General features: G+C 56.6%; 1 protein-coding gene across 1 annotated transcript; it reads left to right on the top strand.

The window, feature by feature from the left end:
- The first annotated feature begins 539 nt into the window (after positions 1-539).
- Positions 540-6,159, top strand: MYL3 (myosin light chain 3). Its single transcript, XM_068557564.1, has 7 exons — positions 540-717; positions 2,961-2,988; positions 3,125-3,274; positions 4,093-4,266; positions 5,384-5,461; positions 5,577-5,619; positions 5,803-6,159. The coding sequence occupies exons 1-6, from the start codon at positions 577-579 to the stop codon at positions 5,603-5,605; spliced, it is 600 nt and encodes a 199-aa protein (XP_068413665.1). The 5' UTR covers positions 540-576; the 3' UTR covers positions 5,606-5,619; positions 5,803-6,159.
- Positions 6,160-13,602: the final 7,443 nt, after the last annotated feature.

The raw sequence follows: 13,602 nt of genomic DNA on the forward strand, positions 1-13,602 counted from the left end.
CATACAAACACCCAGCCAAACGGAGACAACACACACGGACACACGCAGACCTCCCTCTCCCCCTCCGTGTAGACACACAGGCACAGACACATGGGAATTCGATGCACAGACGGGAAGTTTAACTCAAGGGGTGCCCTTAGGTAATCCCAGTCCTCCTGCCCCCAACACAACACACAACACATGCTCGGTGCCACCTTCTGCACCCTTTCAGTTTATTGACCTGCTGAGGGGCATTAGGGCCCCTGCGTGTGTGCGTGTGCTTTTGAGGGTGTGTGTGTGGGCTGAGCAGTGACCTCTGTCCTCCCCTCCCCCGCTCTCTCCCCAACAGGTGATTGGGAGGAATGGAGAGCCCTCCCTCTCCCCCACCCATTCCTGAGCCTGAACAATGCCCCCCCAGGCCCCAAAATAGCCCCTGAGCCTAGCCAATGTCCTTTTATGGCCCTGTCCCCATTGTGCCCTGCAGGGGTGGGGCTGGGGTCATGAGGTGTCCAGGCAGCATAAAGGCCGGTTACGGGAGGCTCACCTACCCGGCTCTCTGCTTCCTTCTCTCCACGTCCCTCTCTGCTTACAACCTCCATGGCTCCCAAAAAGCCAGAGCCCAAGAAGGATGAGGCCAAGGCAGCCGCCAAGGCAGCTCCAGCTCCCACACCTGCACCCGCACCTGCACCTGTACCAGAGCCCCCCAAAGAACCTGAGTTCGATGCCTCCAAGGTCAAGGTGGGTGTGGGAGCTGGGTTTCGGTGGGAAGGGCAGGGTAGGTAAGTGAATCCCAGAGTGGATCTACCCCATGGAAGACCAGGCTCCAGAAAGTGAGTACTGAACTGAAGCTGGAAGCTTCAGGCATCAGGAGGGCTGCAGCAAGAGGGATGGTGGTCAGACATCAGGCAGGACTCCCCCAGTGCTGCTGAAGGGACTATCTTTTTTGCTGGTTGGAAACTGACTCTCCCTTGTCCTTTTCCCTGGACCTCACATCCTTGGGGAGTCCTGGACCTGCCTGTGCCCCTCACCCCCGCAGCCAGGCAGGGATCTTTCTTGTCCAGCTGTGGGGTCTTAAGTCCACACCAAGTTCCCCAGGGTGGACAGGGTGGGGAGTACAGGGAAGCAGGGCTCCTGCCCAGGGTGGGTCACACTCACCCCTGCCAAGGTCCCTGAGCCCCAGAGCTGCTGGGGCCTCAGCTTTGAGCTGGTGATACTGAGCCAGTCTGCGTAGGTCATTGAGGAAGCTGGTCTTGGAACTGTGACCAGTGGCCCCAGGAGCCCTTCCCTGGCTTGGCTTGAAAGCCTTTCTTAGAGTCTAAACCTGGAGAACGAGCCATGACTCCCACCTGCGGCATCTGCGTAGTGGCACGTACTCGTGTCCTGCCTGTTGCCTGTTCTTGGCTGGCCACTGGCCACTGCTGCCCTGGCTGCTGGCTGAGGGGCCCCATGGAGCCCTCCCAGTCCTTCACGGTCCCCAGCAAGACCTGCAGCCCATCTGCACAGATCCATCTCCATTCCTGAGCCCTTCCTGGAGGCACCTACCTTGTCCCTCAATACACGGGTTCAAATCCCAACTCTGCTCCATTCCCATCGCTGCTCTAAGGCTTGGTTTCCTCAGCTGTAAAATGGGACAATAAGTCCTCCTCACAGGCTGTTGGGAACCACTCATGGCAAGTGCTCCCTGGAGTTGACTCTGACTCCTGACCATCCTGGCCCCAGGTTTGGGTCCCACAGGCCCCCTGGTGAGGGTCAGACAACCCTAGGGCCCAAGGTGGCATTGTGTGGTCTCACCGGATCTGAGGCTACACAGACTCCCCTCTGAGCAGAGGAACTAGTGAGGCCTCTCCTGTGACCCCTGCAGAAAGCTGTGCCAGGGGCCCAGGGCCCATAGTCTCGGCAGGCTTCTTGGTGGAGAGAGCTCTCGGGGGGGGCCAGGAACAACAACTTGGTCTTCCCAACACAGGGTTAAGCCAGAGGGTTGGGAGGGGCAACCCAGCAGGGTGTCAGGGGCAGGATCCCCCTCTGCACTGGTGTGCACTACGGAGGTTGGTGGAGGGGACTCTGAGGGAGCAGCAGTGGGAGAGGCGCCAGTCAAGTCCCCCTCCCCCAAGCTCCTTTCCCTTGTGCGACCTTGACCTTGGGGCGAGTGACTGCAGTGATAAAAATAGACCTGGTATCCGAGTGAGGAGGGGGAAACCGGGTCCCAGGAGGCCTCCTGACCTCAGGTGGCCCTGATGTGGCCTCAGCAAACACTCAACCGCTGGGCCCTGGCCCCCTGCTGTGCCATGCTGGGGGCTGCCCTGCGCTTATGGATGGGACTGTGTAAGACTCAGGCGTAGGCAGGACCACGTGAGTGACAGTGCCCAGCCTTGAGGGCTCTGTGGGGGGCAGACACATGCAAACAGATGCACACACAGGTGTGTGAACGCACATGCACATCGCACACACACCCCCTCCTGCAAATATGTTCTCATGTTGACAGGGCTCTCTGGCCTGCCCCCTCGCCTTTGCTCCTCCTGCCACCTCCTGCCCCGACCCTGGTGAGATGAGGCCTCCCATCTCACTTATGTGGACAGTCCTGCCCACTGGGCCCCAGGCCTGGCAGAGCTGGCAAAGCCAGTCTGTGCTTCAGGCACGTCTGTCCAGGACCAGGGGCCTCAGGTAAGGCCCACCCTGGGCTGGGGATTCAGGGCACCAGGCCTCCCTCCTCACCACTTCCCCTGATGAGGCCTACCTGGTGTCAGGGTCAGGGCACATGCAGACCCAAGGTCCTCAGGTGGGATGTGGGGAGGGGTAAGGAGGCAGGAGGGAGTAAAGGTGGACTGCAGGAGGTCCTGGGCAGTGGAAGCTGGAATCCTGGAATGTGGACGGGTTGGGGCAGCTGAGGGGTTGAGGCCCGGTCTGGACACGGAGGGCCCAGGAGGAGGCCTGGCCCCGTCCTCTGAACCAGACACTCAGAATCTTTGGGGGTCTCCTTTCAGATCGAGTTTACACCGGAGCAGATTGAAGGTGAGTGGGGGTCTTGAGCCAGGGGCTGCAGGGTTGGGGCCCGGGTCCCCCAGGCTGAGAGTCCTCCCCTGCAGTGTGGGGCGAGTTGGGGGGGCTGACTCTAGAAGTGTCCGCAGCTCACGCCCTCTCCCGGCAGAGTTCAAGGAAGCCTTCACGCTGTACGACCGCACACCCAAGTGTGAGATGAAGATCACGTACGGGCAGTGTGGGGATGTCCTGCGGGCGCTGGGCCAGAACCCTACACAGGCTGAGGTGCTCCGGGTCCTAGGGAAGCCAAAGCAGGAAGGTTGGTACGCCCGGCCTGAGATGTCCCCATTAGTGCCAGTCCTGGGGGAGACCACCCGGGTGGGCTGCCATCACTGGTGGGACAACACGGGAACTCCCCTGCTGTGCATTCTCCTAACATCCTCCCATTGTCTGGAGGAGGACCTGGAGGCCAGTCTCAGGTAATGCTGACAAGGTGATGAGCAGTGATGGTTCCTATACCATCTGGCCCCATGCCTATTTGCCAGGCCTCCTGGTCGTAGGGGACTGACAACAGCGCAAACTAGCTTCAGTGGCAGGTGTGAGGGCAGGTCAGGGTGTGCCTGGCCTCAGCGTCCCATATGCTCTCCCTGTCCTTCCTGGCCTCCTGGGCATCTCTCTGTGGGGCAGGGCCAGCTTCCCTCACCACCACGGCCAGAGAGGGTTGCCTGCTTTGCCCCAAGGAGGAGTGAGACCCAAGCCCTCTCCACAGGTACAGAAGTCCCAGAGAAGGTCTCTGATCGGTCCAGCTGCTCTCGACCAATCACAGGTGTGGGGAGAGCGGGGTTGATAAGAAAACTAGAGAGACGCTAGCGAGAACTGTTCCCCCAAAGAAGAGCAGAGGTGCTAGTCAGAGCCCACTGTCGTGCCACTGTCCTTATGAACAGCAAAGGACAATGTAAATAATGCATTTCTCAGTTGACCGTAAAGTGCCTTGTGATGGTGGAGTGCTTTGTAAATGACAAACTGGTGTAGAGCGCATTGGGAGCTGGGTGAGGGCAGTAGCTCCTCATTGTCAGACACAGGGGAGGGATGCCCATCTGCCCCTCAGAGCCTGAGGCTTGGGCCATCTCTCCACAGAGCTGAACTCCAAGATGATGGACTTTGACACGTTCCTGCCCATGCTTCAGCACATCTCCAAGAACAAGGACACGGGCACCTACGAGGACTTTGTGGAGGGGTTGCGGGTCTTCGACAAGGAGGGCAATGGCACGGTCATGGGCGCCGAGCTCCGCCACGTGCTGGCCACGCTGGGTGAGGGCAGCCTCTTCCCCACCCAACTCTCTCCTTCCTGGGGCATCCGGGAGAAAGCACTCTGTCACCCACCGGGCCTGTTTCTCACTTGTGAAAGGGAGGGTGATGCAGTCAAGGTGCCTCGACGGCAGGCGACAGAAACGTGGGGAATTTAGAAATTTAGGTGGGGAGTAAAGAAAGCCAGCTGGCGCAGCTCACAGAACTGGAGGGGGATAGGAACAGCTCTGGGGACAGGGTGGGGCAGGGCGGTACATCCAGGGGGATCAATCCAGTCCTTGTGTTCATTGCCTCAAGGTCAAATTCCAGAGCCAAGGAGGTACTGTACCTACCTCTTGGGCATCTTGACCCCCACTGTCAGGTGCCTGGCTGGCAGGAGCGTTCCTTTCTCAAAGAGAAGTTTTCCTACAGCAAATGTTCATTGAGCACCAATTGTGTCTGCGCAAAGTGAACTTTTCCTGCACCAAACATTTACTGAGTGCCTACTGTGTGCTCAGTCCTGTGCTGGTCTCTGGGGTTTTGTGTGTGTGTGTGTGTGTGTGTGTGTGTGTGTGTGTGTGTGGCTGGGGGCTAGGAGGTGTGAGGGAAACTGCAGTGGTCATTCCAGTGGGGGAAACAACACAACACATACAAAAGCACAGAGGCGGGAAGGTGCCAGACTTGTCTGGGGAACAGTGGTGGTGTCTCTTGGTCCCCTCCATGGTCATCCCCTAAGGTGCCCAGCTCTATCGTATGCGTCCTTCCTCTAGCCTCGAACGGCTGCCCCGAGGGACTGCTTCCAGGGAGATGGGGGACCTGGCCTACTCCTGATGGAGGGAGTCCCGCCAGCCTATTGAGGACAGGGGACAGTATGTGCTGGTGACCTGAACAACAAGATGGCACTGTTACGGACAGAGCCCAGGCTCGGAGGGAGTGCCAGGCCTGCACCCCAGGCCTTGCCCTTTTTGACTTGTCAACTGATTCTTCTGGTTTCAGAAATAAGGGTGACAGCCCAGGCCTTGTGTGTACCAATATGAGGTGGGGGAATACTGGAGAGGCACACCCACCATCCAGAGGGGCTCAGGGGGCCCCCCACCCTTCACACCTCAACAGTGCTGACTCAGCTTTCCACTCCTGCCAGGTGAGAGGCTGACAGAAGATGAGGTGGAGAAGTTGATGGCTGGGCAAGAGGACTCCAATGGCTGCATCAACTACAAAGGTAAACTCAGCAGGGCAGGGAGTCTGCTGGCGGGAGCAGGGCATTAGGATCCCAGGTCCCCACCTTTGGCTACCCAGGGCCGAACCCCTGCTGCTCACTCTTTCCTTCTTTTCAGCATTTGTCAAGCACATCATGTCCAGCTGAACCTCTTGCCCCAGGTGAGACCTGCCACCCTCCCTTTGCCACCTCTGCTGATTTCAGCCCTATTGTCCCCCTCCTGCCTCTGTCATCCAGATCCCCTGTTGCCATCTCCCCAACTCCACCAATTCCAGTTCTCAGCTGACATCCCGCAGCCTTGCTTGCCCCCCTCCACTGTAACCTGTGACCACCTTTGCTCTCAGGGAGCCCGGGGGAGGCCGTGCTGGGGACAGCTCATCTTCCACTCGAGTTGCTGACACCAGTGGCCTGGAGTCTGTGGGACGGAGGGGAGCACATCGAGACTCCTGCACAGGCTCTCTCTGCACAGCTCTGCAGGGCTGTCATCTCCCCGCATCAGGCTGCACTTGCCTGTGACTGCAGCTCTGTCCCCACCCCTTGGGCCTCATGAATAAATGGCTTCTTTCCTTCTTTCTTTCCTCCCTCCTCCCTTCCTTGCTTCCTTCCTCCCTTCTTTCTCTTCTTCTTTCCTTCCTTCTTTCTTCTCTGTGGCCCTTTGGTTGACTTTTATAAAAATCTCACACACGGTGAGCCCTGGACAAAACGAGAGGAATCACTTTGAAATCTTGCCTCCTTGCTCACCGCATCAAAACTGTCCCATCTGGTGTGCCAAACCCTCCGAGCCTGCCCACCAGGACACTGGGCTGAGCTGGACGAGGACTGGGTGCCCCACCCCACTTCTGGAGACAGTAGCCATGCTCTGGCCTCTAGCACAGGGATGCCACTGGGTGCCTGAGAGCTCTGTCTGAGCTGTCTCACTCCACAACCAGCAATCAGGGAACTGCAGGGCACTGGCCCAGAGCCACCCATGTCACAGGTGGGGAAACTGAGGCCCAGAGCAGAGAATGGCTTTGCCTGACTCACTGTCTTTGGCTGTCAGAGCCAAAGAGGCCTTAGACCCCTGCCTGACTCTGGTGGGAAGTCGAGGCTCTCAGCCTGTGGTGTGGCTCTAGGCCAGAGGGCGAGAATCCGGGGTCCACCAGTGGTTTCTCAGCCCTGGGCTTCTCAGCAGAAGACAAGTTCACTACCCCTACAATGACAGGAGGAGATGCACACACCCTTGCAAATGCCAGCCCCACTGTCACACCCTGCTCCTGGGCCAGGGCCTCCCCTCCTTTCGGAGCCCAGTGGGGAGGGTGAGGGGAGGCTTCCTGGAGGAGGTCATCCACTCTGGTTTGAAGGGGAGGAAGAGCAATGCCCTGCAGAGAGGCTTGGGGGCCCTAGAGATAAGGGTTGTGGAGAAATCAAGGGCCCAGAGTGTGGAGCAGGCCACGCACGGTAGGAAACTGCTTGCAGGCCAGGAGGACTCAGGAGGTCAGGGCAGCCCCGCTAGGGTGCATTTGGATGTGAATGCATCTGCTTGTGAGATGAGTGTGTGGGTGTGTGAGAGCGGGTTTGAGGCTTGCACGGATCAGGCTTCCTCAGGGTGTTTGCGTGGTGCGGCGAGCATGGCAGGACCGTGAGTGTGAGAGTATGTGTGCACGTATGTGTGGGAGTGGCAGCAGTGTATGTGAGAGTCTGTGAGGGGCTGTGAATGTGTATGCAGGAGTCTGTTTCCCTTCCTTTCATCCTCTCAGCATTTATGGAGCACCTACTGTGTGCCAGACTCTTTAGGCCCTGGGAACACTGCAGTGGAGGAAGCGGCCAAACCCTTCACCCTTGTGGCACTCATACAAAGCTGACAAATCACCAAAGCCATAAAGTGTGTCAACCAGTGATAAAGGCTGGGGAGGGACCCAAAGTAGGGGAGGGGCTGTGCAGTCTGTGTGCTGTGTGTGTGTGTGTGTGTTGGGAGGCAAATGACATGTTAAATAATGAGGTCAGTGAGTATCTGAGAAGGCAATGGCTGGGCAAAAATTGAAAAGAGGAGAGATAATATCCTGAATATATAAAGGTTCCTACAATGCAACTACAACAACAACAAAATGAACAACCCAATTCAAAAATGGGCAAAGGACTTGAATAGACATTTCTTTAAAGAAGATAGACAAATGACCAATAAGCACGTGAAAGATGCTCAACGGCACTAATTAGGGAAATGCAAATCGAAACCATGATGTGATACCACTTCACACCCATTAGGGTGGTTATTATCCAGAAAACAGAAAATAACAAGGGTTGGTGAGAAGGTAGAGAAATTGGATCCCTTGGGCACTGTGGGTGGGAATGTAAAATGGTGCAGCTGCTGTGGAAAAAGTATGGAAAGTCCTCAAAAAATTAAAAACATAATTACCATATGACCCAGAAATTCCACTTCTGAGTATATATCCAAAAGAATTGAAAGCTGGGACTTGAAGAGATATTTGTAAACTCATGTTCACAGCAGCATTATGCACAATAGCTGAAAGGTGGAAACAACCCAAGTGGCCATCAACAGATGAATGGATAAACAAAATGTGGTCTATACATACAATGGAATATTATTCTGACTTAAAAAGGAAGGAAATTCTGACACATGGTACAACATGGATGAACTTTGAGGATATCATCCTAAGTGAAATAAGCCAGACACAGAAGGACAAATGCAATATGATTCCACTCAAACGAGGTTCCTAGAGTGGTCAACTTCATAGAGGCAGAGAGTAGAAGGGTGGTTGCTGGGGCTTGGGGGGAGGGAGGAATGGGGAATCCTTGTTAAAGATAAGAAACACAAAAAAGAGAGGTGAGATGGAGTGCCTTAGGCTGGACTTCCCCAGAATCAGAGCTGAGACAAGGACCTGAATGTAAGTAGTGTCCCTGGGAGGTGGCCCCAGGGAGCACGGGAGAGCAGCTGGGCAGGGAAGGAAGTCCTTAGGGTGCATGGGAGCAGAAGACCCTGTGGGCAACGGGGGCTCAGCCCCACTGGGGACCTCCAGGAGATGGTGGTGTTGTCTCACTGAGGGCATGAGGAAACCAGACTATTTATCTACCAGCTCCCACCTTCGCTGGTTAGGGCAGGGCCCCAGAGGCAGGCTGGGACATTTGTGTGGGGCAATACTTCAGTATCTGCTCCAGGGAGCCATGAGGGCATCAGAGGGAAAACATTCCAGCAGAGACGGGAGCAGAGAGTGCGGTGGGGAGGCGACAGGATGTGATGGAGTGTCTTTGGGCCGTGGGAAGGGCTTTGGTGTGTGCTCTGGGGAGATGTTTCATCAGCATCACTCTGGCGGCTATGTGGAGAATAGACTGGGGCACATGAGCAGAAGCAGGGACCGCAGGTAGGGGGGTCCAGGGGAGAGAAGAAGACGCATGCGTGGTCCAGTGGAAATGGTGAGAAGTGATCAGATTCCGGGTCATTTTTAAAAACACTCTCAGCAACATTTTGGGCAGATTTTGAGGCTTTCTTCTTCCTTTCCTTATCTACACACAGTCCACTCCAGCCCCAGATCTGGTGTGGGGTGGGAGTGAGGGACCGTGGTCTGCCCTTTCATGGTGCATAGTCTGGCTGGCTGGTAGGGCAGGGAATGGAGGCACTAGTGGACTTGCTGCGGTGGCCTCTGCTAGTGGGGGTGTCTGCTTGTGCATGTTTGACTTTGCTGGACTCTGGCTAGCCTCTCTGGCCAATTGGTGGCCGTGGACCCCCACAGAGGAGAGCAGTGTCTCCCTTTGGCCCCAGTCAGGGCAGAGAGACTGGCCAATATCCTTCTGGGCAGGCCCAAGCTCCTGCCTGCCCAGCCACCTTGCTCTTGGACACCAAGCCCAGGAACAGCTGAGCTCCCCTTCAAAAGTCTCCAGGGCCCACATGGGACTGAGTGGTCCCAGCTTTTTCTTTCCACCCTTGGCTGAGTCCTGTAGGCAGGGACCACACCTGTTCTCAGCCATCCCCAGGCAAGAAGTGGTCCTGCCTCCAAGTTTCCATGTGTCTGGGATCCCAGGGAGTATGTGTCCTGCTCTCGCAAGAAAGCCTGCCCCCTCCTCTGGTTTCCAGAATGGTCCTGCAGTGCCCCCAGCCCTCCCCCAAACACACCCCCCTTCTTGCAGGCTCCCTTAGTTCCTGGGAGCTACCACCCTACTCGGCTTGGCCTGGCAGTGGAAGGGAGTATCCCACACATCCCCCGAGACCCCCTGCAGCTCCCACCTGCCAGTCTTCAAGTGTGGACTGAGAGTGGACAGGCCGTGGGGGGCTGGTGCGGGCAGAGCTGGGGCTATTGTGTCTGTTGAGCTCTGCCTGGGGCTGTTTGGTCCCCCTTGTTGGGGCTCTACTCCACTTAGAATGTGTCTCTGTCCCAGTCATGGTCGTGATGCCACTCTGGGGCATTTTGCCTGTTATATGTGGCTGTGCTGACCATGTGTGGGCTCTGGTCACTGGCTGTGGGTGTGAGTGTCAGAGTGGAGGGGCCTAGAGGGTAGAACTCAGCTGCAGGGGTGAGGCTTCTCCTCACTCAGGAGCCTCCCACCTACCTTGGCTGGGTGAAATGTGTGTGCATTTCTGTGTGTCCCTGTGTCTGTGTGTGCACACATGTACAAGTTTGCCTGTGTACTTGTGTCTGTGAGTGTGTCTGTGAGTGTGTGTCTGTGTGTGTATACCAGCGAATGCAGGTGTCCATTTGTCTGTGCACATGCACATGTATGTTTACCTCTGTGTGCGTGTCTGTGTCTGTTAGTGTGCATGTCTGAGTGTGTACGTGCTGGGGGGCTCTGCTGAGTCAGTGCTCGTGTTGGGCGGGCAGCACTGCCAGCCGGGCTGTGGCCTCCCCACAGTTGCATAAACACTGGTCCCAGCTCCCCCCCTCAAGCAGGGTGGTCCAGCCTATGTCCCTGCGGCCAGTGGAAAGGGGTGGATGTGGCAAAGGGTTTGCCCTCGTGTCAGCCTGGTCCCCTCCAGGCCTCAGGTGCCAGGTCATGTGCCCCATAAGGCTGGAGTCTGGTCTGGGGTCTCTCTATGCCTTACTTCCCCCATCTGGCCCGAGGCCTTATCTCTGAGGTCTCTGTAAGGTGGCAGGAATATTTACCTCTCCAGTCTTGGTCCAGGCTGAACCAGAGGGTCAGTGAGGGCAGTCAGGGGGCTAGGGGGCCAAGGGCAGAGTTCAACCTCAGGACCCCAGGACCAACCATCCCTCCTCTGCTCTGATGTCTGCACGGCTCCCTGCCACAGCCTGCATCTTCTCTCCAGATGCCATCTGCAGGGATCCTGGGGTCACCACTGGGACACGGATTAGGTAGCACTGAGTGGGGGGACAAGAAGGCCAGAAATTCAAGTCGAGGCAGAATGAAGTCAGGCAGGGTCTTGAAGAAATCAAGTATTGGAGGAAATTCTTAACCAGGTCACAAGAAGGAAGGAAATCAAACTGTAGGGATGAGGTCCTGGACTCGAGGGCTCAAAGCGCTCAGTTGCACAGGGGCTGACAGACAGACAGCGGATAAAGATCTTAAGAGAATGTGGGGAGGGGCGGGTAGACTAAACGGGTCTAAGCAGTGGCGTGCACAAAATCAGAGGGGCTGTGAAGATGAGGTGGGAGGGAGGAAGAGGGGCAACAAAAACTGGGCAGTGGTGTGAGGCAGCCCTCACGCTGCGTAAGTGGTGCTTGGGGGGGTGCCAGGCCGGAGTGCTCTGCTGCTGTTTCTGAGGCCTTGGGTGGTAAGGAGGGTTTAGGGGAGGGGGCTAGGGCGAGCCTGCCTGGGTACAGGGCCAGCCACACCCCAGGGAACCCAAGTACCTCAGGGAACAGCAGGAAAACCCTAGACCTTGAACCCAGTGACCCAGCACAGAAGAGCCTCCCCGGGGTTCCCCTTCCAACCAGCCCCAGGCCCGCCCTTGCCCAAGTTTGGGGGTTATTTGTTCCTGCCCTCCCAAAGCCACACAATGCTGGTTTGCCCAAACGCTGACAGAGCACAGCTGGAATGTATAGTGCATGTGAGTGTGTACACGAGGCTCCCCAGGGTCGCCCGCCCAACAGGCCCCTCTAGTGTCAGCAACCAGGGCCCAGGGCCCCTTGGATGGGGAAGGGCCTAGAAGGTCAGGGCTGGGAAGGGCACCTGCCTGCCACTCCTCCCCAGCCTGGCTGTGGACACCTGAGGTTCCACCATTTTCTTCCAGTCTCCACTCTCTTCTTCGGCCTGTGGGTCTGGGTACCTTGCATATCTACTGAGGCCTTGGTGAGAGTGAGAATGGGTGTGTCAGAGCCTTTCTGGAGGGCTGGGGAATGGAGTGAGGCAGTGGAAGACTCTGGAACTCCAGAGATGGGGTAGATAGTGCTCCCTGGGAAGTCTCAGGTCTTTGCCAACTTCCTAATTTTTATACTTTGGTCCAGTTGAACACGAGCACCCCTTTTCCCCACCACTCCTATGCCCTGGGTCTGGAGGTCTGTCTTCCCTCCCATCAGTATCTTGTCCATCTCACGCCCTTCTTCATCTCTTTCCCTCTCTCCCATAGTAGGCTTGCTTGGAAGCCACTTAAAGGTGCTTAGAATGCCATCCTTAGCTCCCAAGCTAACTGGGTGAGACAGTGAGCACCTTGTCCCAAGGGGTGTGCAAACAGAGGGGAACCAATTCCAGTCAGGAAGGCTGCAGAAGGGATTCTTGCTCTGCTGGAGACTGGAAGCACTTGGGTGTCCTCAGGCTCCAGGGCCCAACGTGTGACAACATCCAAGACAATTTTCATGGGAGAAGAATAAGGCCCATGTTACAAGTTTTCCATGAAGCTCAATTTATGCATCTTCAAGGCCTGGCTGTTTTTCTTCAGGGACTGCATCCTGCCTTTTTTTTTTTGCCTTAAGAATATTATTTTGTTCATAAAACAATGGTGATGATAGCTGGTGGCAGTTGTTTTCCATTTCTTTACTTGGCAAAATAAGACCTTACAAGTCCATTTTTAAGTTTTGAGGCAATTGCACAGTTTGTTGCAGTGAAAATCTCCGCATATCCCTGGATAGAGACCCTTGAATGGGGCAGGTCCTTTCCAGGCTCAAGGCTCGTCTGAATCAGGTGCCGACTGTGCTCCACTGTGATGACTAACAGGGGCCTGGCCCTACCAGCTGGGATGGAGTGGTGAGTGGAGACGTGGCAGGGGCAGTGCAGATGAGCTTGGGGGTGGGGCACATGAGTGAAGATGCCTCAGCTCCCTTCGTTGGAGTGTCTGGGACCCTGAGATTCCAGGTGTCCCCAGATCGCTGGATAGCCATACCTGTGTGCACCTCTGGTGGGAAGCCAGTGGCAGTGACCTTTCATTCCTTGCTGCAGCACACGGTGTGGGACGGTGGCTGCTGGGCAGGAAGGCAAACACTGAATGGCTTCTAGCTTTTGTGAAGAGAAACCATGCTCAGAGCTGAGGGATAAGAAGGGAAGCTGGGCACAACCCAGGAGTATCAGGAGGTTCCTCTGCACAGCCTGGGCTGGGGGCCCCCAAGAGGGTAACACACCCAGATCCCACAGCTCTAGGTGGAGACAGCTCGGGCCAGCTAGTAGCAAGCTGCTCCCTCTCTCAGGGGCTCAGGTTCTGTGTAGTCCATCCCCCAGAGGGTGCCTTCCTTGTAGTAAGGGGGTCCCTGGGGTTGGTCTGGAGAATAGAGCTGGAGGTGTGGGCAGGCCCTGGGCCCCCAGGCTTGCTGTGGCTCCAGGGCCACATCACAGAGTGATTCCTACCCTCCTGGGCACCTGAGGATCCAGCCGTCAAGCCCCATACTCAGGGTGGACAGGCCTGGCTATAGGGTCAGCAGGGGCAAAATGGTTACACAGTGCCAAGAGTGACCTTGAAATTCATTCCCCAGCATGGCCAGGTTGCCTGCCCCGCCTGGGCTCCTGCCTCAGTTTCCCCTGTGGTCAGAGTCCCTCTCCTAGGTGGAGGCCCTGAACCCTGCAGGCTGCCTTCCTCCCCTAACTCTAGTAGGGCCCATTTAACTCATCAGTACACAGTGATCACACATCTATTGTGCTCCCAGCACTTCCCCAGGTGCCAGGACCTTGTAGTGAACTCACAAAGAAAATGCTTTGGCTGGGTCCTACTCTGGCCCTGGCCCAGCTCCCAGGTCTCCTGTCCTTGTGTCGTGCCTGTGACTTCCGACCTGAGT

Source organism: Eschrichtius robustus, chromosome 12 (assembly GCF_028021215.1).
Source record: "Eschrichtius robustus isolate mEscRob2 chromosome 12, mEscRob2.pri, whole genome shotgun sequence".
NCBI lineage: Eukaryota > Metazoa > Chordata > Mammalia > Artiodactyla > Eschrichtiidae > Eschrichtius > Eschrichtius robustus.